This window comes from Coptis chinensis, chromosome 4 (assembly GCF_015680905.1).
Source record: "Coptis chinensis isolate HL-2020 chromosome 4, ASM1568090v1, whole genome shotgun sequence".
Classification (NCBI taxonomy): domain Eukaryota; kingdom Viridiplantae; phylum Streptophyta; class Magnoliopsida; order Ranunculales; family Ranunculaceae; genus Coptis; species Coptis chinensis.
In genome coordinates, this window is record NC_141459.1 from 69,587,250 (window position 1) to 69,613,507 (window position 26,258).

At 38.4% G+C, this 26,258-nt stretch overlaps 5 protein-coding genes across 14 annotated transcripts; 4 read left to right on the forward strand and 1 right to left on the reverse strand.

Moving 5' to 3' along the window:
- Nucleotides 1-223: 223 nt before the first annotated feature.
- LOC147504558 (alpha-terpineol synthase, chloroplastic-like) lies at nucleotides 224-2,302 on the forward strand. 2 transcript variants are annotated; one of them, XR_015193063.1, is made up of 4 exons: nucleotides 225-880; nucleotides 1,202-1,577; nucleotides 1,691-1,904; nucleotides 2,012-2,302. XR_015193063.1 is itself a non-coding variant. In XM_086557381.1 (3 exons), the coding sequence occupies exons 1-3, from the start codon at nucleotides 616-618 to the stop codon at nucleotides 1,839-1,841; spliced, it is 792 nt and encodes a 263-aa protein (XP_086413507.1). In that variant the 5' UTR covers nucleotides 224-615; the 3' UTR covers nucleotides 1,842-1,982. The 2 variants fall into 2 exon arrangements, 1 of the variants encoding a protein (XP_086413507.1); XM_086557381.1 differs by lacking the exon at nucleotides 2,012-2,302 and having other exon boundaries at nucleotides 224-880; nucleotides 1,691-1,982.
- An 8-nt stretch (nucleotides 2,303-2,310) lies between these two features.
- Nucleotides 2,311-8,560, forward strand: LOC147504559 (ATP-dependent DNA helicase PIF1-like). Of its 9 annotated transcripts, none has more exons than XM_086557377.1 (6): nucleotides 2,311-2,637; nucleotides 2,725-2,849; nucleotides 3,632-3,718; nucleotides 3,811-4,305; nucleotides 4,365-7,723; nucleotides 7,833-8,559. In XM_086557377.1, the coding sequence occupies exon 5, from the start codon at nucleotides 6,566-6,568 to the stop codon at nucleotides 7,586-7,588; it is 1,023 nt and encodes a 340-aa protein (XP_086413503.1). In that variant the 5' UTR covers nucleotides 2,311-2,637; nucleotides 2,725-2,849; nucleotides 3,632-3,718; nucleotides 3,811-4,305; nucleotides 4,365-6,565; the 3' UTR covers nucleotides 7,589-7,723; nucleotides 7,833-8,559. The 9 variants fall into 9 exon arrangements, with proteins under 9 accessions (XP_086413503.1, XP_086413504.1, XP_086413500.1 ...); XM_086557378.1 differs by having other exon boundaries at nucleotides 3,648-3,718; XM_086557374.1 differs by having other exon boundaries at nucleotides 3,523-4,305.
- Nucleotides 5,504-6,505, forward strand: LOC147504560 (uncharacterized). Its single transcript, XM_086605265.1, has one exon. The coding sequence runs from the start codon at nucleotides 5,504-5,506 to the stop codon at nucleotides 6,503-6,505; it is 1,002 nt and encodes a 333-aa protein (XP_086461391.1).
- A 2,733-nt stretch (nucleotides 8,561-11,293) lies between the features above and the next one.
- On the forward strand, nucleotides 11,294-13,612 carry LOC147504561 (uncharacterized). The gene is made up of 2 exons (XM_086605266.1): nucleotides 11,294-13,093; nucleotides 13,202-13,612. Exons 1-2 carry the CDS (start codon nucleotides 11,294-11,296, stop codon nucleotides 13,610-13,612), a joined length of 2,211 nt encoding a protein of 736 aa, XP_086461392.1.
- Nucleotides 13,613-20,096: 6,484 nt separating this feature from the next.
- LOC147504562 (uncharacterized) lies at nucleotides 20,097-25,933 on the reverse strand. The gene is made up of 3 exons (XM_086557382.1): nucleotides 20,986-25,933; nucleotides 20,268-20,360; nucleotides 20,097-20,175 (listed from the first exon to the last, which is right to left on the reverse strand). Exon 1 carries the CDS (start codon nucleotides 23,029-23,031, stop codon nucleotides 22,267-22,269), a length of 765 nt encoding a protein of 254 aa, XP_086413508.1. The 5' UTR covers nucleotides 23,032-25,933; the 3' UTR covers nucleotides 20,097-20,175; nucleotides 20,268-20,360; nucleotides 20,986-22,266.
- Between the last annotated feature and the right edge of the window lie 325 nt (nucleotides 25,934-26,258).

The following is a 26,258-nucleotide window of genomic DNA, read 5'->3' on the forward strand; positions in this document are numbered from 1 at the left end:
AAGAAAATGAAAGTGATTACTGCCTGGGCCTGATCACGCCCATAACAATCAATGGATTTTGGTGGTTTGCGGTTTTCGTGTTGTTGGGGACTTGTGGTCGTTTGATTTCTTAATCTGATTGTAAAGATGATTAATTACGTATAAGGATACTATAACTTGGGATATCTTCCACCAAAATTATAATTTGATTGGTAGATAGCGTGTATCTAACTTGCAACACTACAACTGCATTACTATCTATATAGGTGATCTTCCGTACATGGCATGCCATATACAGAGGGAAATTTTCTCCTAGATCATTCAGAAAAAAAGATGGCTCTTTGTTTCGAGGTCACACCCCTCCTTTGCTCAATTGCTACACGTTCTAAGTTTTCTCTTCAGGAACCGCGGACCAGCATGGGCAAGCGCAATGATAATGTCTATGCTGCAGGGCAAGCAATTAATGCAGTTGTCGAGGCACCAGTCATTAGGCGATCTGCAAATTTCAAACCAAACTTGTGGGATTATGATTCCATAATGTCACTAACAAGTGATTACACGGTTGATAATTTAACAGTTTCGTTAGTCTATATTGTTTACTGTTTTGCAATGCTAATTCACTAAAAAACGGTTTGCATGCACGACGGGATATACAAGACAAAAGCTGATCGTCTGAAGGAGAATGTAAGGCAACTACTCAATGATTCTGTAGGTTCAGCTCATAATCTTGAGTTAATTGATGCCGTCCAAAGGTTAGGAGTGGGGCATCATTATAAGGAGGAAATCAAGAGAGCTCTAGATAATATATATATCAACAACAATAACTGCTTATATGGTGATTTATGCACGACAGCACTCTGTTTCAGGTTACTTCGACAGCATGGTTATGATATACCCCAAGGTACATGCACAAACTGTACTATACCTTCTTTTTTTGAAAGAGAGTAGGGGGTTTAAACCTAGATTAGAATCTTAAATAAATCCTCCCATTCTTATCCTCCTCAATTATATTCATGAGAGTTAAGCATAGGGGAGGTACAAAATAATTGGTTACATACTGATTTTCTTGGGCAGCAAGGAAGTCTGCTGCTCTGCTAGCTTCCCTAAGGACATGTAGAAAACTAACAGTTAAAAAACTGTACTATACTTGGTGTTATAATATAATGCATAAAACTTTTTACTACAAGGTACATAATCGAAATTGTGATTGTGTATCAATCAGATGTTTTTGACAGATATAAGGATGATGAAATCGGCAGTTTGAAGATGTGCCTTTCTGAGGATGTTAAGGGAATGTTAAGTTTGTATGAAGCTTCATACTTTGGTTTAGAAGGCGAAGATTTCATGGATGAAGCTAAGGCCTTTACAACTAGGCATTTGAGAGATATAAAGGGAAATATAAATCCCACACTTGCAAAGAAGGTTGCCCATTCATTGGAGCTTCCCTTGCACTGGAGGATATCAAGGTTAGAGACTAGGTGGTATATCGATACATATGAAAGTGAAGACAACATGGTCGCACTTCTGCTCGATCTAGCGAAATTGGACTACAACATGGTCCAAGCGACATACCAGAGTGAAATTAAAGGATTGATAAGGTACTATTACACCAGGGAAATTTAAAGAAAAGGATAAATGTGTAGAAATGCTTCTTTATATTTCAGTTTATGTTCTGTACTCTTATTATACATAATTCTGGTAATATTTACAGATGGTGGGTGGATTTGGGTCTATGTAAACTGGACTTTTTCAAAGACAGGATTTTGGAGCACTACTTTTGGTCTCTAGGAATGGTTCCGGAACAACAATTTGGGCGTTTCAGAGTGGGATTAGCACAAGACTACGCTAATAACTGTTGTTGATGATATTTATGATGTCTATGGTTCTTTGGAAGAGTTGACGCTCTTCACAAATGCCGTTGAGAGGTTAGTACTGTCAGTTTTTTCTCTTTTCATAGTAATGAGAATCGGGGACATTTTCATGTAACTAAGCTATGAAATATGCTTGATCGAGTTCAATTTACCATTAACAGATGGGGAGTCAGTGCAATGGAGCAACTTCTACATTATATGAAGATCTGTTACATGGCTTTGCTCAATACTAATCTATCTAATAAGATAGGGTGTTTTTCCCACTAAATGACAAAACTATAATAAAGGACGGCCCAGATCATTTCTAGCAAAATCCCACGGCTACTGAGTAGTTATTAACCTGACATTGGTTTTTCCGGGCTTTTCGCACACAAGTCGCGGGTTCGAGCCTAGAGAAGAGAACACTGACGAGTTTGGTTTTTTTTTTTTTTTTTTTTTCTAATCTTCTTAAAACACATAGTCGACTCCAGTACTTACCCTCCACTCCGCCAGAGCCAGAAACACCCTCCGCTCCAGAATGCTTACTGGATAAACAAAGTTTTCGTCAGAACTGCACCCAGAGGTCATTGTCAGCCAGCCTCTCTCCAGATTCAGAGGCACCAGTAAAGCACCACTTGAAAGTCCAGCAGTTCTAAAGCAGATTAAAAACCTAGCGTTTCATGAGAAATATATTGACCGGCTACATTCGCGGGATGCTAGGAGAGTGGCAGGAGGCAGACAATGCACTGCTATAAAGGAGGATAGAGAAGAAAATGTGCAGAGGATGGACGTGATTAAAGCTGTGAAGGTGAATTTTATTGAACCCTTCTAGCTTATATGTTTTTTCTTTATGAATTAAGAAATTGATATCAAAGAAATGTGTACTATATTTTAGCTTTGTGTTGGCGTCGTTGCTAGATGTGGAGACAACTTCCGAGAGATCGAAGCTGTCGTCGTTGCTATTCCGCAGTCACAAAGTATTTTGTCGTTCCGATTCTGAGAAATCTAAAGCCGTTTAAGGTGAAATTTATTGAACCCTCTAGCTTATTTGATTTTTTCTTTTCGAATTTTATTGAACCCCCTATCTTATTTGTTTTTTCTTTTTGAATTAAGAAATGGGTATTTGTTAACTTTGTGCTGGTGTCGTTACTTTGTGTTGGTGTGCTATTTTTTTTAACTTTGTGTTGGTGTCATTACTGGAGCGTTTAATGGGGTTGCTTTCGAATTCCTTTTTTTACCATCGATAATGGAAAATGACAGAAGTTAAAATGTAGACTTAATTAGAATTAGATTTTTTTTTTGTTAATTCCTAGATATATCTCGACAACTCAAACTCTTGCCAATTTGTTATAATTTCAATCTATCTAATAGGAAGTGGAGAATCCTATTATTTAATAGGAAGTGATTTTATTTAAATAGACCGTTCAGAAGTAAGTGAAGGCAATTTCTTACTTCGTTCCACTGGTGCTGGTTGGTTTCCTTTTTTTATATTTACATCGATAGTGGAGAATCCACTTCCTATTATTAATGCAATTAGCATGTTTTTGATGAAATAGTGGAGAATGTAAATAAACTAACGAACTCTTCTTACAAAAGAACAAAAGCTGAAAAATAGACTTAATTGAATTAGAATTTTCTATGTTAATTCCTAAATATATCTGAAAGTTAATGTATTTCAGTGCTTTTCAATTAGGTGTTCTACTATTTACTACTTTGAGTCTTTGCTGTGCTCTTTGATTAAAGCTTAGTTTTGATTCTTTAACTTTGCGTGTTTCCAAATTTTGTGGACTAACGCTTCCTAGGCAATCATGGTTAAAGAGCGCATGGAAGAGAGAGGAAGGGAATTGTTAGTTCACCCAGACAATTCCATAGCAGAACCTCCCAATCTGGTATATGTGCCTCCACATCGAAGATCAATTGTGACTCCCAATATTTTATTTGTTGTGCCTCCTAATCGAAGATCTAATGCGGCTCCGAATAGGTTATCTGTTGTTGTGCCTCCTAATCGAAGATCTAATGCGGCTCCTAAAATGTTATCTGTTGTGCCTTCCAATCGAAAATCTCCCGCGGCTCTTAATAGGTTATCTGTCGTGCCTCCTAATCGAAGCTCTCTTGCGGCTCTTAATAGGTTATCTGTTGTGCCTCATAATCGACGATCTCCCGCGGCTCCTAATGTGTTATCTGCTATTTCTCATAATCGAAGATCTACTGCGCCTCCCAATCTCTTATCTATTGTGCCTCCCAGTCAAAGCTCTATTGCACCTCCTAATCGGAGATCTATTGCACAATGTCTTCGAAGAGAAAAAGATATCGATCAAAGGACTATAGCACAACAAAATCGGAGACGGAGGGAAAAAGACGTTATGTCTAATTACATATCAGATTCCTTTAAGAAGACGAGGTCAATGTACGAAGTTGGGTCCTCTTCATCTATCATGGAAGATGTCACAATGCAAAGTTGTGAGGATAACACTATGTAAGTCAAGTGCTTAAATTCCTAATAGAGTGTGATATATCATAGGTCTATTTTTGCAGTGATCATGATATAACTGGATTTGATGAAAATGAAGAAGAAATTCTTAATCCTCATAGAGGCCATGTTCTTCCTGTTCCAAATCGCCGCCACTTTCTGGGAAAGATGGATGTTCTCTGTCCATTTTGTTCGGCCCTTCATTGGAAAGATGAACAGTTATCAAAATCAAGGCGCAACCGACTTTTATTTGGAACTTGCTGTATATAAGGAAAAGTTAAGCTACCGCTTCTTTCTCCACTGCCTCCGGCACTTAAATCTTTATTCGAAAGATCTAATAAACGTGCAAGATTATTCCGTGAGCAGATTCAGCAATACAATGTGTGTAATGCCTTTACCAGTCTTGGTTGTAAATTTAAGGATCATGTGTTACATGGACGTGGTCCTACCTCATTCACTGTTCATGGAGAGTTGCGGCACCAAATCGGTTCATTGTTGCCAAATCGGTTTATTGTTGCCTAATCGGTTCATTGTTGCCTCATTCACTGCAGACCCACAAGTTTTGTGATATCTATAAGCAAGCATTTAAGGTTTTAACTGAAAATGCTTATGAGAATAACAATGTTCCGGTCCATCTACACTATGATCCGCGTTCGGATAGACGAAGGTACAATCTTCAACAACTGATGAGATCGCAGTGATATTGCCTGGAGATGGGAGTAAGGTTGATGCCATGCGTGATATTGTACTTTGCTTGAGAGGAGGGCATGAGTTGGAATGGATAAGAGAATGTCATCCCGCTTATTTGCCTTTGCATTATGTTCTTTTGTTTCCTTATGGGAATTTGGGTTGGTCACCTGATTTGAAGTTGTGGGACGTCAAGAGAAATGCTCCAAGCAATGCAAGACTCACCCAATTATTATATTACGCCTACCGTTTGTTTGAACGACCCACGGAATACCCATCTATCTTGCTGGAGTGTAAATTGTTACATGAATTTTTGGTTGATGCTTGGGCTGCATATGAACAGAACCGGCTGCGATACATTAGACTAAATCAAGACACCATCCGTTCGGATGTGTACAAGTGCTTGACAGATGTTGCACTTGAGGGATTAAGTCCTGATCAAATTGGCCAAAGGTTCATTTTGCCTTCCTCGCATGTCGGAAATCCAAGGCACATGTACGAGATTTTTTAGGATTCAATGGCTATCACCCGACACTATAAGCACCCAGATATTTTTCTTACGGTGACTGCAAACCCTAATTGGCAGGAAATTAAAGATGCGCTCAAGGAACATCAAACTTCGACACTTCGGCCTGAAATAGTTGCACGGGTATTCGAGCTGAAACGAAAAGCAATTATGAAAGAAATTTTGAAGAATGATATCTTCGGTCGGGTGGTTGCATATGTCTATACCATTGAATTTCAAAAGCGCGGTCTGCCACACATGCATTGCCTTTTATTTCTTACGCATGATGACAAAATCCGAAATAGTGAGCAAGTTGATAAATTTGTATGTGTTGAATTCCCAGACCCCGACACCCACCCTGCATTGTTTGAAACAGTGAGGAACTGCATGGTTCATGGCCCCTGTGGTGATCGAGATCCGAGTGCTTCATGTATGGAAAATGGTCGATGCACCAAAGGCTATCCAAAAGAGTTTGTGGAGGAAACAATTATGGATAAAAAAGGGTACTCCATTTACCGAAGGCGTGACACTGGCAAGAAATATTTTGTGAAGAGGAAGAATAAAATGGTTAAAGTTGATAATGGAGATGTTGTTCCCTACAATGCATATCTGTCTGAAATGTTTGATTGCCATATCAATGTTGAAGTTTGTGCATCGTGTCAAGCTGTTAAATATATTAACAAGTACATCTACAAAGGCTATGACAAAGCAACAGTGGTGGCGGCAGGAACAAATGATGAGATTCAGCAATATATCGATGCAAGGTACATTGGACCAACAGAAGCTGCATGGCATCTATTTCAGAATCCAATGCATAAAGAGTTTCCAAGTGTCCAACGATTGGCGCTTCATTTGGAAGGTATGCATAGGGTTGTTTTCAATAGCAAAGAGCCCATGGATGCAATTTTTGCCCGTGTCAAAGACCAAACTTCAACACTAACAGCTTTCTTTAAGCGTTGTGCTGAAGATCCAGATGCACGCGCATATACCTATCAAGAGTTTCCACGACACTAAGTTTTCCACAAAGACTCTCAAGATTGGACTCCTAGGACTCAGGGACCTTCCATTGGTAGGATGTATTTTGCAAGTCCTAATGTCAGGGAGCGGTTTTATCTACGCTTGCTACTTACTGTTGTAAAAGGGCCTACCTCCTTTGCATATCTTTATAAAGTCGGTGATACCATGTACAACATATACAAAGAAGCATGTATTGCCCATGGGCTGTTGGAAGCTGATGATGAGTGGATACAATGCCTAGAAGAGGCGGCGATAATGAAAACTAGATATCAACTGCGGAGGTTGTTTTGTGTAATTCTTTTAGAGTGTCATCCGTTACGACCAGATCTACTTTGGAGCAAATTTGCATCGAGTGTATGTGATAATCTTGGACACTGGCTTCGAACAAAGCACGACATCCCAGATCCAATAGATGAGCAAATAACAGATTACGGCTTATATCTGGTGGAACAAGTCCTTTTAGAATCTGGGAGGACATTGGAAAATTTCCCACCCATGCCAAAGCCAAACGAGGATTGGAGCAAAATTGTTGGCACTAGGCTCATTTGGGAGCAACGCCAACTTCAGCATGAAGGCATGGGAGAAGAGGCTGCAGTTGATGTGAGTCGTCTTAATGACAAACAACTTCATGCTTACACTGCTGTGACTGATTCAGTATTTGGTGACAAGGACAAACTTTTCTTTTTGAATGGAGTAGCTGGTACAGGGAAAACTTTTTTGTATAATACATTTGCAAAGGCCTGCCGCAGCATGGGTCTTATTGTCATCATGGTGGCATCATCAGGAATTGCATCTCTGTTATTGTCTGGTGGACGCACTGCTCATTCTACATTTAAAATTCCAATTGATGTGATGGATACCACTTTTTGCGGCTTCACTAAACATTCTGACCTTGCTGACCTATTTAAAGAAACAAAACTAATTGTTTGGGACGAGGTGCCCATGCAACATAGATACTGTGTTGAGGCTGTGGATAGAACACTTCAAGATATTTTTGGAAACAAGAAGATATTTGGTGGTATCACTACTGTTCTTGGTGGTGATTTTCGACAAACACTGCCTGTTATACCGTTAGGCTAGAGAGAGCAATTTGTTGGTGCATCACTACGGCGCTCTTTCCTTTGGAGTTATTTAGAAGTTTTGCACTTGGTACATAACATGCGGCTTGAAATGGCAGAGTCCGAGAATGTCGAATTCGCCTATTTTTTGTTGGAGGTGTGCTACTAATGCCTTCTAATTAGAATGTTTTTTTCTCTATTAGTTCCATATATAAACGAACTATTTTAGAAACTAATGAATTCATTTTTTGCTTTGATTCATTTAGATTGGTTCGAATCCCAAAGAATGCGTACAATTGCCGAATGAAATGCAAAGTGTACCAATATCCAAGAACTCATCTTCTCTGTCTATCCCCAATTGGATGTTATGGACACACCGTCTCCAAATTTCTTAACTGATCGTACTATTCTTGCTGCCCGTAATGATGATGTGAGTGCAATTAATGAGGTTACACTCACATCATCAGTTTCATATACTTAATTAAACAAAGTTTAGCTCAACAGCTCACAAAAGTTTTAGTCAACATTAGTTAAGAGTTTGCAGACCCGCACGAATTTCTTTCACTCCAAAGACATCACTTCAGCAATTTGAAACAATGTTATTAAAATGTCTAAAATATCAATGTGAGTTTGTTATCTCAGTTTTTACAATTGTTTATCACTTAAGGATTTTTACAAGACCAGCAGTGGTACACCATCTCGATAATCAAAGCTTTTCTTAGCTATATGCCTATAGGGGATCAGCACCACAAATCATGTTGGTAAGTTCAAGTCTGGTTTGAGCCACATTTCAATAACTCATGTGACTTATTAACTCAGTTCATGCCTATGTAAGCCATTTGAATGTGAGAAAAACAGAGAATGGAACCTTATTTGTTAGTTGATTTTGGTGGGGGAGCTAACCCTAATCACCTCCTTCATTCGATGAGCCAGTGTGTTTCAGAAATATGTTAGCATATTTTCTACATTCAATCGACCCTTTTACAATATTCTTCAGTGATTAAAATGCATGTTTTTAATATTTATTCTTTTTTTTTCCAATGTTTAAACTCCTGTAACTGTGGCGAGATTACAGTTTCACTGTCATTGTCACCGTAACACAAAGTCAATGTATACTAAAGCTGAATAATAGACTTAATTAAATTAGAATTTTCTATGCTAATTCCTAAATATATATGGAAGTCAATGTATTTTAGTGCTTTTCAATTAGGTGTTCTACTATTTACTACTTTGAGTCTTCCCCGTCCTCTTTGATTAGAGCTCCGTTTTGATTCTTTAACTTTGCGTGTTTCCAAATTTTTGCGAATTGACACTTCCTAGGCAATCATGGTTAAAGAGCGCATGGAAGAGAGAGAAAGGGAATCGTTAGTTCACCCAGTTAATTCCATATCACGTCATCCTATTGAACCTCCCTCCAATATGGTATATGTGCCTCCACATCAAAGAAATGTTGTGCCTCCGGATCTGATTTATGTGCCTCCTAATCGAAGACCAACTGCGACTCCCAATATTTTATTTGTTGTGCCTCCTAATCGAAGATCTAATGCGGCTCCTAATAGGTTATCTGTTGTGCCTCATAATCGAAAATCTCCCGCGGCTCTTAATAGGTTATCTGTCGTGCCTCCTAATCGAACATCTCCCGCGGCTCTTAATAGGTTATATGTTGTGCCTCCTAATCGACGATCTCCTACAGCTCCTAATGTGTTTTCTGTTATTTCTCATAATCGAAGATCTACTATGCCTCCCAATCTCTTATCTATTGTGCCTCCCAGTCAAAGCTGTATTGCACCTCCTAATCGGAGTTCTATTGCACAACGTCTTCGAAGAGAAAAAGATATCGATCAAAGGATTATAGCACAACAAAATTGGAGACAGAGGGAAAAAGACGTTATGTCTGATTACATATCAGATTCCTTTAAGAAGACGAGGTCAACGTACGAAGTTGGGTCCTCTTCATCTATCACGGAAGATGTCACAATGCAAAGTTGTGAGGATAACACTATGTAAGTCAAGTTCTTAAATTCTCACTCTTTTGTTAGGTTTCAACATATCATAAAGCGTGATATATCATAGGTCTATTTTTGCAGTGATCATGATATGACTAGATTTGATGAAAGTGAAGAAGAAATTCTTAATCCTCATAGAGGTCATGCGCTTCCAGTTCCAAATCTCCGTCGCTTTTTGGGAAAGATGGATGTTCTTTGTCCATTTTGTTCGGCCCTTCATTAGAAAGATGAACAGTTATCGAAATCAAGGCGCAACCGACCTTTATTTGGAACTTGCTGTTTACAAGGAAAAGTTAAGCTACCGCTTCTTTCTCCACTGCCTCCGGCACTTAAATCTTTATTTGAAGGATCTAATAAACGTGCAAGATTATTTCGTGAGTAGATTCGGCAATACAATGTGTGTAATGCCTTTACCAGTCTTGGTTGCAAATTTAACGATCGTGTGTTACATGGGCGTGGTCCTACCTCATTCACTGTCCATGGGGAGTTGCGGCACCAAATCGGTTCATTGTTGCCTGATCCGGGGATGGAACCTAAGTTTTAGCAACTTTATATTTATGATCCCCTAGCTGCTTTGGATCACCGCCACATTCGCAACCCGAATTTGTCAAGGGAAGTGTTGAAAACTGTACAAGAAACTCTTCTACAGACCCACAAGTTTTGTGATATCTATAAGCAAGCATTTGAGGTTTTAACTGAAAATGCTTCTAAGAATAACAATGTTCCGGTCCATCTACACTATGATCCGCGTTCGGATAGACGAAGGTATAATCTTCCGACAACTGATGAGATCGCAGTGATATTGCCTGGAGAAGGGAGTAAGGTTGATGCCATGCGTGATATTGTACTTCGCTTGAGAGGAGGGCATGAGTTGGAACGGATAAGCAATGTCATTCCGCTTATTTGCCTTTGCATTATGTTCTTTTGTTTCCTTATGGGGATTTGGGTTGGTCACCTGATTTGAAGTTGTGGGACGTTAAGAGAAATGATCCAAGCAATGCAAGACTCACCCAATTATTGTATTACGCCTACCGTTTGTTTGAACGACCCATGGAGTACTCATCTATCTTGCTGGGTGTAAATTATTACATGAATTTTTGGTTGATGCTTGGGCTGCATATAAACAGAACCGGCTGCGATACATTAGACTAAATCAAGACACCATCCGTTCGGATGTGTACAAGTGCTTGACAGATGTTGCACTTGACGGATTAAGTCCTGATCAAATTGGCCAATGGTTCATTTTGCCTTCCTCGCATGTTGGAAGTCCAAGGCACATGAACGAGATTTTTCAGGATTCAATGGCTATCACCCGGCACTATAAGCACCTAGATATTTTTCTTACGGTGACTGCAAACCCTAATTGGCAGGAAATTAAAGATGCGCTCAAGGAACACCAAACTTCGACACTTCGGCCTGAAATAGTTGCACGGGTATTCGAGCTAAAACGAAAAGCAATTATGAAAGAAATTTTGAAGAATGATATCTTCGGTCGGGTGGTTGCATATGTCTATACCATTGAATTTCAAAAGTGCGGTCTTCCACACATGCATTGCCTTTTATTTCTTGCGTATGATGACAAGATCCAAAACAGTGAGCAAGTTGATAAATTTGTATGTGCTGAATTCCTAGACCCCGATACCCACCCTGCATTGTTTGAAACAGTGAAGAAGTGCATGGTTCATGGCCCCTGTGGTGATCGAGATCCGAGTGCTTCATGAATGGAAAATGGTCGATGCACTAAAAGCTATCCAAAAGAGTTTGTGGAGGAAACAATTATGGATAAAAAAGGGTACTCCATTTACCGAAGGTGCGACACTGGCAAGAAATATTTTGTGAAGCGGAAGAATAAAAGGGTTAAAGTTGATAATGGAGATGTTGTTCCCTACAATGCATATCTGTCTGAAATGTTTGATTGCCATATCAATGTTGAAGTTTGTGCATCGTGTCAAGATGTTAAATATATTAACAAGTACATCTACAAAGGCTATGACAAAGCAACAGTGGTGGCGGCAGGAACAAATGATGAGATTCAGCAATATATCGATGCAAGGTACATTGGACCAACAGAAGCTGTATGGCATCTATTTCAGAATCCAATGCATAAAGAGTTTCCAAGTGTCCAAAGATTGGCGCTTCATTTGGAAGGTATGCATAGGGTTGTTTTCAATAGCAAAGAGCCCATGGATGCAATTCTTGCACGAGCCATAGACCAAACTTCAACAGTGACAGCTTTCTTTAAGCGTTGTGCTGAAGATCCAGATGCACGTGCATATACCTATCAAGAGTTTCCACGACACTATGTTTTCCACAAAGACTCTCAAGAGTGGACTCCTAGGACTCAGGGACCTTCCATTGGTAGGATGTATTTTGGAAGCCCCAATGCCGGGGAGCAGTTTTATCTACGCTTGCTACATACTGTTGTAAAAGGGCCTACCTCCTTTGCATATCTTTATGAAGTCAGTGATACCGTGTACAACACATACAAAGAAGTATGTATTGCCCATGGGCTGTTGGAAGCTGATGATGAGTGGATACAATGCCTAGAAGAGGCGGCGATAATGAAAACTGGATATCAATTGCGGAGGTTGTTTTGTGTAATTCTTTTAGAGTGTCATCCGTTACGACCAGATCTACTTTGGAGCAAATTTGCATCGAATATATGTGATGATCTTCGACACTGGCTTCGAACAAAACACTGCATCCCAGATCCAACTGATGAGCAAATAACAGATTATGGCTTATATCTGGTGGAACAAGTCCTTTTAGAATCTGGAAAGACATTGGAAAATTTCCCGCCCATGCCAAAGCAAAAAGAGGATTGGAGCAAAATTGTTGGCAATAGGCTCATTTGGGAGCAACGCCAACTTCAGCATGAAGGCATAGGAGAAGAGGCTGCAGTTGACGTGAGTCGTCTTAATGACGAACATCTTCATGCTTACACTGCTGTGACTGATTTAGTATTTGGTGACAAGGGCAAACTTTTCTTTTTGAATGGAGCAGCTGGTACAGGGAAAACTTTTTTGTATAATACAATTGCAAAGGCCTGCCGCAGCATGGGTCTTATTGTCATCATGGTGGCATCATCGGGAATTGCATCTCTGTTATTGTCTGGTGGACGCACTGCTCATTCTACATTTAAAATTCCAATTGATGTGATGGATACCACTTTTTGCGGCTTCACTAAACATTCTGACCTTGCTGACCTATTTAAAGAAACAAAACTAATTGTTTGGGACGAGGTGCCCATGCAACATAGATACTGTGTTGAGGCTGTGGATAGAACACTTCAAGATATTTGTAGAAACAAGAAGATATTTGGTGGTATCACTACAGTTCTTGGTGGTGATTTTCGACAAACACTACCTGTTATACCGTTAGGCCAGAGAGAGCAATTTGTTGGTGCATCACTACGGCGCTCTTTTCTTTGGAGTTATTTAGAAGTTTTGCACTTGGTACAGAACATGCGGCTTGAAATGGTAGAGTCCGAGAATGTCGAATTCGCCTATTTTTTATTGGAGGTGTGCTACTAATGCCTTCTAATTAGAATGTTTTTTCTCCATTAGTTCCATATATAAACGAACTATTTTAGAAACTAATGAATTCATTTTTTGCTTTGATTCATTTAGATTGGTTCGAATTCCAAAGAATGCGTACAATTGCCGAATGGAATACGCAAGTGTACCAATATCCAAGAACTCATCTTCTCTGTCTATCCCCAATTGGATGTTATGGACACACCGTCTCTAAATTTCTTAACTAATCGTACTATTCTTGCTGCCCGTAATGATGATGTGAGTGCAATTAATGAGGTTGCACTGAATTTGTTTCCTGGTGAAGCGCTTGAGTGTTTGGCTACAAATAAAATCATCGAAGATGATATTGATAATCCAAGTGGGGCTCACTATCCCACCGAGTTTCTTAACTCCCTCAACCCTTCTAGCTTACCACCTTTCAATCTCATGTTAAAACCTGGATGCCCTATAATCACTACAACAGATAAGATTTTTAGCGACGACAAAAAGCGTCGGAAAAAGTAATAAAACCGTCGGTAATAGTTATTAGCGACGTTTATTTGGTCATCGCTCGGTCGTCGCTAGAAGTATAGTCGCTAAAGATCTGAAGCTACGGAAAAAAAGCGTCGGAGAATGAACCTATCAATGACATTTTATAATGTCAGTAGTGCCCATAAAAACGTCGGTATATATATTTTTATTTGATTATTTAAAACGTGGCAAAACTATTTTCTAGCGACGATTTAAGAAAACGTTGGTGGTGATGAGTACTACCGGCATTCTATATCGTGGCAAGAACACCTATTTTTCTGTACTAAAATTCATATTGCGACGTTATATATCGTTGCTAAATATGGATTAGTAGCGACGTTTACAAAATCGTCGGTAATACTCAGAACTACCGACGTTATATATCGTAGCTAAAGATGAATTAGTAGCAACGTTTGTAAAATCGTCGGTAATCATCAGAACTACCGACGTTTGGTTTCGTGGCAACAACACTCATTTTTCGTTACTTAAATTACTATTGCGACGTTATTTATCATTGATAAAGATTAACTTATAACGACGTTATACATCTCGTCGTTGTAATCTTATACTACCGACGTTTTGTTTCGTTACAACAACACCAAACTTTTGGTTACTAAATCCATATAGCGACAATATTTACCGTCGCTGAAAATGAACCTGTGGCGACGCTTTTTAAATTTGTCACAAATTATAATGCTTGTTTGCACACTATAAATTTATTTTTAGCGACGCTTTGACAAATCGCCGATTTTTTTTTTCCTGTGAACCCAGTTTTTATTCAATTACATATTTACATTACTTCGTTTCTTTCAATCACAAAACCTAAAAGAATCATATAAATAACTTCAATTCAATCGCATTAAATTTAACCAACAACATTCCCAAAAGTAATTTATAAAGGTCGTTCTCTCTATGTTTAAGAGTAATATGATTCATTACATACATATAATAGTCTTATAAACAACAAAACATCAAAAGAAATTGTCTGGACATCTATCGCATAGTACTTTATATTCCAAAAGAAGTATGTCCAAACAAACCCATAGAAATTGTTTCTTCCAAACGGCATGAGAACCTGTAAACAAAATATGACAACATTTAGTTCACATTTACTGAAATATGTCAAGCCAAGATATGGCAACATATATTTAAAGATAATCCAAATAATCCAACACCAGACATGTAATCTAAATAACAAACTATACCCCTCGTTGGCTCCTAGATTTCCCATACACATAACTAAAATCTAAGAATTAATCACTTATAATGATATTTATTTAACGTAGAAATATGGAATATGTTAATATGTACAACGATAAAAAATGAGATACTAAATGCTAACACTAATCTAATTAATGTTTTACTCTCCATTTTAGTATAATTTAACTCCTAGGCTGCCATAGGCCCCAGGCCACTGACAGGCCATCTTCTGACATATCTTTGGCTAGCTATAACACCCCCTTTACTCCATAGTTTGTTACAAAAAATTTAGCACAACTAAGCAGCAAGCATATCTACCTCCAACACTGCTGCAAGCTAAAAATATCTCCATTCACCAAACTAAAAGAATTTCTTACCAATTCAGCAAGGTAACTCCATTATTGCACCATCTCCCTTAATTCTTCAAGCCATTACTTATCTTATATTGTAGCGCCCCAATTTCTCAGACGATTGAATATTCAGATAAAAGAACTCGATCCAAATATTCAACAATCTAATAAACCAAGACGTGAGTGGGTTTGACTCACACGAGTCCAAACTAGAACTAAAATATAAAATCTCTACACATTGCATTCTAAAAAAAAGTTGGCAGAGTTTCCTATGTATTTCCAACATTTCATAAATTTAAAACCTGTCCTAACCTGAAATTCAAATAATATACTTCCATTTAATACAAAAAAAAAAAAAAAAAAAAAAAAAAAAAAAAAACCTTCAACCATAAACCAAACTACTAAAAGATATATTGATTCGTGGAACCGGCTACTTAACCATCTCGACAAGTGCCAGTTAAATCAAGTTGCTACAGCGCCATGAAACCGATCTTTTACCCAATATCGCTGAACGCATATCGTCATCACTTCTAAATAATGAATGCAGTATAATATTGTTTCATAATTCAATAATGCAAAAAAAATAGCTAAATTATTATAAAACATGTTAAAAGGAATCAATTTGAAATAAAGAATTAAGGTTTCTTATCCTAGCGGAAGCTATGGTTATGGTGAGGAAACTAAAAATATATCTTGAAGCAACTCATAGAAATTGAAAAAATATATAGCTCACTTTTTCAACTCATGTTTAGTTTAGTCCACTCATTTTTCTATGAAGCAACCAAAAACTAAGCTAGGGCCTAAAACAATCCCAATAACAAAAAAAAAACTTTGCAATACAAAGAGTAACGACCATCCATCTTTCTAACATATATGAAAATTGAAAAATCTAAACTTCAGTCACAGCCAATCACAACAGTAATAACTAATTTAACTAAACAAACAAATTTGAAAAAAAAAAAAATAGTTGCAAAAGAAACTTTACTTTGTAAAGAATCTTCAATGAATCTGTGATGGGTAGCTCTTATTGGTTCCCTCAAACATGACCAACAAATATCAAAGCAAACAATCTGTCCCTCTTAAAACTCATCCACAGTTATATCTTTGAGACAACTAACGTACAATATCTTAAGAAAAAAGCTATACAAGGAGGACCATCTCTCCATATACTTCCTTTGACTGGTCGTTTCGAACTTCTAGTTCTTCTGGATTGCTAACGTGGTTCGATGACGCCAATGGAAGGAACCACTGGAAATTCATCCAACTTTGATCCCCTTAAGGCAAGTGCGTAGGCTATAGAATTCAAAATAGAGCTCCTTCGGCTCTAACAGCCTCTTGTGCTTATTTGGTCTATCAATTACTCGGCCCCACTCTAACCTAATTGGGAGCTTTTCAGTCAGGATTTAGAGGTCCTTTTCTTTTCTTTTTTTAAGGGTCCGGATCATTCCATTGGGGAGAAAGCAGGAGTGATCCATATATAGATGAATAGTACAAAGTGGAGTTGGACGGTGCTAGTGCTCTCACTTATGGAAAAGAGGGGTCATAAAACTAACCACTTTGACAGTTCACGGCGGAAAGAACCATTCCCAAATCTGGGGAGACTGAGAGAGCAAATCAAGGACGATGAAGTGATGCGAAGGAGAAAAAGGTTATGATGTGATTAAGGACTTTCCATTTAGATAAGGGAATTTGTCTTAGCACGTATGTTAAGCCTAGGCTTACTACTCTTTCTTTCTGGGCTGATAATTGAGGGAAAATGAAATGGAGATGGAAAAGGTGGTGTGGGTGCAGACTTAGAGAAGGAAGTAGAAGCGTTCGAGTGAATCTGATGCTCTCCGAACCGAGGAAGCACATGCTAGCCCCACCAGTCCAAAGCAAAAGAAGATTTCCAGAGACAGTCTAACCTACGATTGAAGGTCTTTAAGTTTTGAAGCATACAAGATGAAAAGAGAGTCGTTTGGTAATCTTAAAAAATCAGTGTTAAAACAGTTGCTTTTTCAGACCGAAAATAAGTGCTTTAATGCGTGGACCGTAAGCCCCTACTCCTAATAAGTTGCGGAGTTCAGTCCCTTCCAATATAAGTGTAAGACTTGCATCACATTACCTCCTGTGCTAAAAAAAAGCAGCTAACTGAGAATGCCAGCTGATATAGGACTACCCTTGCTTGTTTGGCGTAATCCCTTAATCGATTTTTTTGTAAAAGAGATCCCCCTTCCCTTTCCAGTGTCACTAAACCGGTGTAGTATTCCTAGATGCATTCCTTCGATCTTTTCATCGAAAGATGATCATGAAGAGAGACATGTGGGCGGATAAACTAGTTCGCTTCTACCTTTTGATGTTCTTATTATCGAAGCTAATCCTAGTCAGAAAGAGGGGGAGTTTCGGTTATGAGATATAGTTCGAAAGCCGTCAACAGTCCCTATAGATCTATTTTTATGATCTTAGCTACATGTGTCTAGACTTGGTTCACAGGTATATCCCCTCGTGTCCTCAATAATCCTATGAATATTTGATTACGGTGGTTGCCTGTATGGTAATCATCACCCGTTAAGGATTCCGCGTACGGTGTATCTGGGCCTAAGAAGAGTCCGCCACTAAAACCCAAGCCTTAAGGGGCTAAGGTCCAAGGGGTGTACCGCTAAAACAGTACCCTTCCCCACGGCTCCGCTTTCACACAAGCATAACTACTTCAATAATGAGAGAAACAGCGCACACAACGGAAGTATACCTAAAGTCGTTTCTTTTGGAAACAACTATTCACTTTGCATGGGAAAAGATAAGTAGGGCGGAGATTAAGTTAAGCACAGAAGTTTTCAGAATCGGAGGCTAGAACTTCTTAATGCTTGCCAGGAACTAGTACAATCAGGATAAAAGCTTGCCATGGCTTCCAAGCAAGCTGTGTTGGGGACGAACTTGAAGTACCGACCCAAGAACACACCACTACTCTGGACTAGATCTATTTGAATAGCTTGAAGTGCTCTTATCTGAGCTAGCCATTACATTTTGAGGCTGACCGGCAACAGAAAGAGAGGCTGCTTCCTTTTAATTAATAGTAGGAAGGCCACCCATGAGAACTTTATTTCACTATGCTATTTTTTCCGCCTACACAACTACTAAGCTTAAGCTTGGCGAGTCAAGTCCTCTAGTCATAACTCCAAGCGAAGACGTCTATGTATTCCTTGAGAAAGCGGATCGGATGAGAGTTCTTCGGCCTTAACTTATGTCAGCGAAGCTCTTGATGAACGTGGGTTCGCAGATTGTCCTCGGCACCCAAATTTCTCTGTTTAACTTCGTCCTCAGTGGGTGGGAGAGAGAAAACAGCAATCGAACATCAAGTGGAGCAAGGTGGCGCACTCTCCAAACCAAACAAGCACATAGAAGAACGATTTGAACCAGTAACAGCAACCAACCAATTGTGAGGGCTGGCCGAACAAGGAGCACAAAAGATCGTTAACTGTTGCTGTCGTTACAAGCCTAAGGGCGGAGGGTGGGACATTGATCCAAAGCTCAAGTACGGTACGAAGCCCTTCCTCCATGAAAGGCTCGGGCAGAAGGTAGAAAGGCTAAGACAAAGCCGCTTCCTAAGTAACTCAGGTATGGCTTTGGTTAAGTAAATTGAACCCTTTTTTCACCAAGAGCCAAGGTAGGCATAATCCGCGAGCTCTTTAAAGTGTTTAGTGCCTCACTGGTGGTCTTCGCCAGATCTTTTTTGAAGAAACAAGAACTCTTTCCTTATGAAAGGGTCTCGTTCTGCTGTATGGGATTTCCCCAAGGTGTAAAAAGTATTATCTAGCTAGATCCTAAGATCTCGATCCACAGGTTAGTAATCCGCAGATGCTTCATACGAAGCCCGGATCCGCTGAATCAGGAGAATCCATTTTTCTAGGTAGGTGAGTTGGTATATAACCAAAGGAATAGCAGAGGAAAAACTTGACCAGAAGACCAGCTAACCTAAGTGCCCACGAAGAAAGATTTCACAGCCTCTCATAAAAGAGTAAAAGTCCAAACTATTATTGAATGGACCCAAATGTTATGTCCCCGTCATATGTGCACACGACTGACATAGCACCTAACTACCACAAAGAAGCGCAGTTGATGGCAGGGGCGGATCTAGAATTGCCACTAAAGGGGGGACTGCTACTACTAACATACACTTATAGGGATAAATAGAGTTGACACTAGACAGTGGACACAAAACTTAGCAGGCAATCCTGTACTAAACCAGTAGGAGTTATAAGGCAAGATTGGTACCATTGGAAAGCTTGAGAAGTCTATTTTCAGGAACAACAGACGGTTTGTAAAACAAAGGAGTGAGCAGAAAGTTATGTACAATCTACTGACGCATGGCAAAACCAACTAACCTAAACAATTGAAGGCATGAAAGAAAAATCCAATAAAACAACTAGGAAACATGGAGAGTTATTCAAAATCAAGGCAGCAGGAAAACTAATTTCAAATGATAAAGGGAGCAAAAGTTGTTCGTACCACGATTAAGGAGCATTCTGGAACTTCGACAAAAGGAAGTCCAATGCGTTGTTGCTCATTGATTCTTGCCTTTTGGGCATCCATTTCCTGTTGTTGGGCATTCATTCTCTCTTGTGTCAAATTACGCAACTCCTCAAGTTGGCTCTCCGCATCTGCTGCCCTCCTCCTCAGCTGATCCACCTCTGCATTCACATATCCACCTCCAGCTTTGCTTGATAGAGCTACCTGTCCGTGACCAAGGCCTCTATTGTAACCACGTCTTACACCCAATATTCTATCAAATATCATTTGCTTGCTCTCATCAATGGGGTCGAGCCTTCTTGTGGAGGTTGGATCGAGTTCACACATTCTTTCCTATATTATTGTTAGTTAGAAATAAATATCAAACAAATAGTGGGCATTTCATAGTACATATTACTTACATAGTTTTTCTTGAAGAGAAATCCAGCCTTTCTTTTCATTATAGTGGGTATTTTTATACAGTTCAATCTGACTAGGCTCTTGTTGGCTCTCAGGATCAGCCTGTACCATTTACAAAGAGAGACAGGTTATACCATCTGTTTAAGAAACAAAAAACATAATTATCTAAGTAATAAGAAATCCTATATACATACCATATCTGCAAGAGCCCGGATAAAAGACTTTGAACAACCACGGTGACCAGTTGTTAAGGACGAGTGACTATACTTGTTCTTCTCACTGACATTCTACATCCAAACAAATACATTTTAATTTGTATTAGGAATCGAATGAATGCAAGTACTTATTATCCTATCTTGTAGGCTAGCAAGAAGGGAAGCAAGGAAGAAGGGAGTTCCTCCATAGCATGTTTTTTCCTCTTGAAAAGTCTTCAAGTAGTTAATAAAGAAAGTTCGCTGCAATGAAGCTAATCCTTATAGTTCAGATCATATAGATCATTAAAGAGCAGATCGTTACCCTAACCTAAGTCCCCTTCGGGGCATAAAAAAAACCCTTTAGTGAATAGTCACCATTAAGTCTAGCCTACGGAAAGCTTGTATCTTTCAACCGCCCTTCCTTTTACCTTTTTGCCTGCTTCTAACTTATGAATTCCCTTTCACTTAGCCTGCCACTCTTCTTTCCCTTTCTTACCTTCTGACTTTCCTTATTAGCAAGATTAGCAAGGAACTACTAACCAAAGGGCATACCCTTATGTATACTAGAATAAAGCACACCAATTATCAAAATCATAGGATTGACAACAAATGACTCTAACCGACATAGACCAATGAGCACTGGCACACATATCTAGTTCAATATAAAATTTATACATTTAGTTCAATATAAGATTTCTCCTTTAAAATTCTAAATTACCTTGAACTTTTCGGTTTCCCAGAAATCACACCAAATTTCCCACGCATCTTGTGAAATACTGCTGTATGGGTGTTCGAGTTTGTTTACATTATTGGGTAGGTTCACATAGTGCGTGTGAAGGATGCACCTGTAATCCTTAAAGCGGTCCCTTAAATATCCATTTACAGCTGACACCACATGTGGTTGACTCATATCCATATCCTTTAAATATCCATTTACAGCTGACACCACATGTGGTTGACTCATATCCATATCAAACTTATCCTACAAAAAAGATTAAAAAAAAAAAAAAAAAAAAGAGAAAGAAAGAAAAAACATAAGTTGGACAAAAATAAACAACTTAACTAACACAAAAGTTCGACTAATGAAATTGTCATTTTATACAGACAATTTAAATGAATTAATGCAAGGCATCTACCAATCAGTTAGTAAGCAATAATCTCACTCTCATAATTAACTCATTTGAAAAACATATCACATTTAAGCTCTTGAAATAGTAGTAATATAATAAACTTGCAGAGCTAAGTAAGAGATGAAATGTAATAATTAATATGTATTACTCATTTACCAAAACTTTTTCATGAAGAAGAGTTATTGCATCATCATCCACATCCTTCCACTTATGGGCAAAAGGGGGCATGTCATCCTTAGCTATCATGCCAAGCTCATTAATCCATTCTTGGCCCCAATCGCCTATAGGCTTCGCTTTCCCAGGAAGAATCTCTATTCTTGGTTTCCCGCCACCCCGCTTGATGTGTTTTGTAAGATATTTATTTTTTGCCCTTCCTCTAACCCTTTTACGATTGGCTGCAGAAGCTATTTAGAACACAAAAAAAAACAGTCACAAGGAAAGTTAGGTATTTGTACGTAATAAAAAAGTAAAACAAATTAAAAGAATGAGTTTATCTCCTATACAAGAACCACCCTTACTGGATTGAGGCTGCTCACTAGCATATGGGCGTCGAGGACGACCGGGTGCCATGACTACACAAGAGACAGGAAGGGTTAATCACAAATAATAAAACCACAATATTAAATAGAACAAAAAATTAGGGCGAGAAATTTAGATTAGTTCAATAAGTGTCAGTAATGCAATCCCATAATATCAATAAGCAATAAATTGACAAATAACAATGATATACATTCAAAATGGATAATTATTTATTGAAAACCATAAATGATAAATTAAAAGAAGAATAACTAAAAGAAAATTAATATTATAAGAAAACTTAGAAGTAATACTATACTCATTCATGATTTATAATGTTATTACATTAACTTCTAATCAATGTCGGTATCACTATCACTAGAAGCATTCCTTTCTTCACTGTAATAGTCTAGTAATGTATCATCTTCTTGAACCTCAGAATCATCATCAATGAAGTTATTGCCCAAAACCATCAGATTTTGATTTACCACATTCTCATCAACTTCATCAGGCTCCACATCATCCTTATTTAATTGTACAAGTGCAACATCTTCGCTTTGGATTTCTTCGCTTCCAAACTGCTCTTCTTGTTGATAAGCCTCATCATCATTCTTTGGAGTAGTCACTTCATCTTTCTCTAGAACGTCATACACATTTCGATGAGTTACCTTTTGCACAACTTGCCAAGTACCACGCAATTTGGTATCTTCCAAATACAAAACTTGAGTTGCTTGGGTCACCAACACAAATGAGTCATCACTATACCACTTCTTTGAGACATTAACACTAGTGAAATTGTCATCTATATTTATTCCCATCCTATTTCCAACATCCCACCAGTCACACTTGAAAAGAAAAACTCGGTTTCCAAAGAGGTAATTTAGCTCTAAAACATCTGTTAGGACACCATAAAAGTCCATTTCTTTTGATTGGTGTTCGCCATTTACAACCACGCCACTATTTTGGGTTCGGAGTGTTGCCTCGCGGTCCTTGGTATGAAATCTAACTCCGTTAACAATACATCCACTATACCGAGTCACACGACGATCAGGCCCACATGCTAATGAATACAGTTCGTCACTTGCTTCAGAAGATTTCTCTCTACGCATTACTCGCATCTATATTGATTTAAAAAAAAATTTATGCAAATAAAAAATTCTCAAACTCAAGTAAAGGAACTACTTGAAAAACTAAACCAATACTTACACGTTTTTTAAACCATTCAGCAAAGTGTCGTTCTTGCCTTTCGTCTAATTCATGCGGACTTTGTCTTTTAAGCTCAACCATGTGTTGACTGTGTATTTAAAACAAAATATTACATATATGTTCATATATAATAAATATAATGTCGAAGAACTAAGTTGGGGACTTACTCAAAATGTGAAGATATTTCTTCTAAATTATTCAACACATAGTATTGAGCCTTATTGAAATCCTTCGCACTAAGTTCGATAATTTGGGGAGCTCCTAATGGTCGAACCTTTTGTGTGAAAACATGCAACCCTTTTACTTGTTTAGAATGATCACCATCATAATTTCGCTCTTCACGATTGAAACATGTTTCAATTCCTTCTAGATACATTGAGCAGAATGTGAGACATTCAGTGTCAATGTAAGCTTCAGCAATGGATCCTTCTGGGTGTGCTTTATTACGAACATATTGCTTGAGAGTTTTCAAAAACCTATTTAGACTTTAAACAAGTGAATCCCAAGTAGAAATATATAAGTGCAAACAAATTAAATTATAGCTAACAAACATCGACCTCTCAATTGGATACATCCACCGATAGTGAACTGGTCCTCCAAGTATCGCCTCATATATCAAGTGCACTGCTAAGTGGACCATGACATCAAAGAATGCTGGCGGAAATATTAACTCAAGCTTACAAAGTATCACAGCAATATCCTTTTCTAATCTCTCGAGCATTTCCAGCTTTAATGTCTTGCAATATAGTTCTCGAAAAAACAAACCCAACTCGGTTAATGCACTTGATACATCACTAGCCAAGAAACCACGAAGTGCAACTGGGAGAATTCGTTGTAAAAGAACATGGCAATCATGACTCTTCATTCCAGATACTTTGCATTCTTTAACATTGACACATCGAGAAATGTTTGATGCATAACCATCAGGAAATTTTACCGTCTTCAACCATTCGCAGAAGCTCTTTCTCTCGGCAGGTGACAACGTATAACAAGAATGGGGTATAACAAACTTATTACCCCTAGGAATCAGATGTAACTCTGGTCTAATACCTAATGCTTCCAAGTCCATTCGAGCTTTCACTGAATCCTTTGTTTTTTCTAGGTGTAACAACGTTGCCATAACACTCTCACAAATGTTTTTTTCAATGTGCATAACATCGAGGTTGTGCCGCAGATTAAGGCTTCGCCAATAAGGTAAACAAAAAAAAATGCTCTTCTTTGTCCAATTATACTCAACCTCAGGGCTTTCTCTTCTTATTATTTGGATGTTTTCCAAATGTTTGTTCTTCGACATGCAGAAGTTGTAACCTCACATCTTCCCCACTTAATTTCTTTGGTTCAGACTTACTGCCACTAATTCCACCAGGTAATTGCTTGAGACACTTTCTCAAAGGATGTATTGGCCGCAAAAATTGGTCGTGGTTCATGTAACATTGCTTATGCCCGTTCTTCAAGTACAAAGAGAATGTATCCTTGTTACAATTCGGGCAAGCCATCTTACCTTTGGTGGATCAACCGGACAAGTTTCCGTATGCAGGAAAGTCATTTATTGTCCACAATACTGCTGCATGCATTACAAACATTTTATTTGTCGCCGCATCAAATGTCTCCACCCCATTTTGCCACAAGTCTAATAATTCTTCTATCAACAGTTGCATGTAAACATCAATATCATTTCCAGGTGCTTTGCGTCTAGGTATAAGAAGAGACATGAAAATAAATGGTTCTTTCATACATTTCCAAGGCGGCAAATTATACGGCATAAGCATTACGAGCCACATGCTGTAAGTACTGCTCATGTCACCAAAAGGGTTAAACCCATCACTTGCAAGACCAAGCCGAACATTGCGAGGATCAGCAGCAAACCACGAATGTTCCTTGTCAAGGTCCTCCCAAACTTTTGAATCTGTCAGATGCCTGAGTACATTGTCCTCCCGAACTCGTTTGTCTTTGTGCCATCTCATGTCTTCAGCAGTCATTCTAGACATAAACAATCTCTAAAGCCTTGGTTTTAGTGGAAAGTGCCTCAAGACTTTTTGTGGTATCTTTTTACATTTCCCTTGATTAATTTTGTACCTCGGTTCACCACAATTAATTGAACAACTTTCAAGATCTTGGTCTTCCTTCCAAAAGAGCATACAATCATTGATGCAAGCATGTATACAAACATAACCATGTCCTAAGCCTCGCAATAACGTCTTGGCCTCATAATGGGACTTCGGGAGTGTTTCACCATCTGGTAATGCATCCTTAAATAACTTGAGAACCATGTCAAACGATTTATTGCTCCAACGGTTAATTATCTTCAGATGAAACAACTTTACGAGAAAATCCATTGTACTATATTTCTTGCAACCAGGAAACAAAGGCTTTTGAGCTTCATGCAAAAGTTTAGCAAATGGTTCTGGATTTCCATCTCTTGTAGTAGGAACAACAAATGCTTCTGAATGTTGCACTCTAGGCTCCGAAATATTCCTAGGAATCGGTGCTACATCTGCGAGCAAGTCGTCCAACCCATGAAAATGTCCACCCGAACCATCATCATCATTATCGTCATCATCATCACTCATTACTTCAAATGGTTCACCATGATGCACCCATCGAGTGTAATCTTTGTCAATACCTGAATCAAATAAATGATCTTTTACTACATCGATGTGCAGGTAATACCTATTATTGCACTTCTTGCATGGACACCGGCATCTACGTTTTTTGTCTAAATGATTGGTGGCAAGCGTAATAAAATCTTTAAGACCTTGAAAGTATTCAGGCCTATGCGTCATATTCATCCAACTTTTATCCATATATGTTCCTATGCACAAAAGGTATTAAAAAAAATTAATTAATGAGTTAAGTAGAAAAACTCGAAAGTAATGCACTCCGCCAAAGAAAGTGAACCCAAAATCCAAATTGTGTACAAACTACAAAGCAGCTACTCACTTCCCATGGAATCTAAACTCCATGAAGGTAGCCTAACTTATTGCTTAACTAACCTATATACTTTCCAAATATTCAGCTACCACTTCAAACAACCACGCAAAAACTCATTTACTACCAGCTCAAGAAATAATAAATTGATATATGCTCTAAATAGCCAGTAAGCAAAAATAACATGATAAAAAAATAAATATTCGTAGGC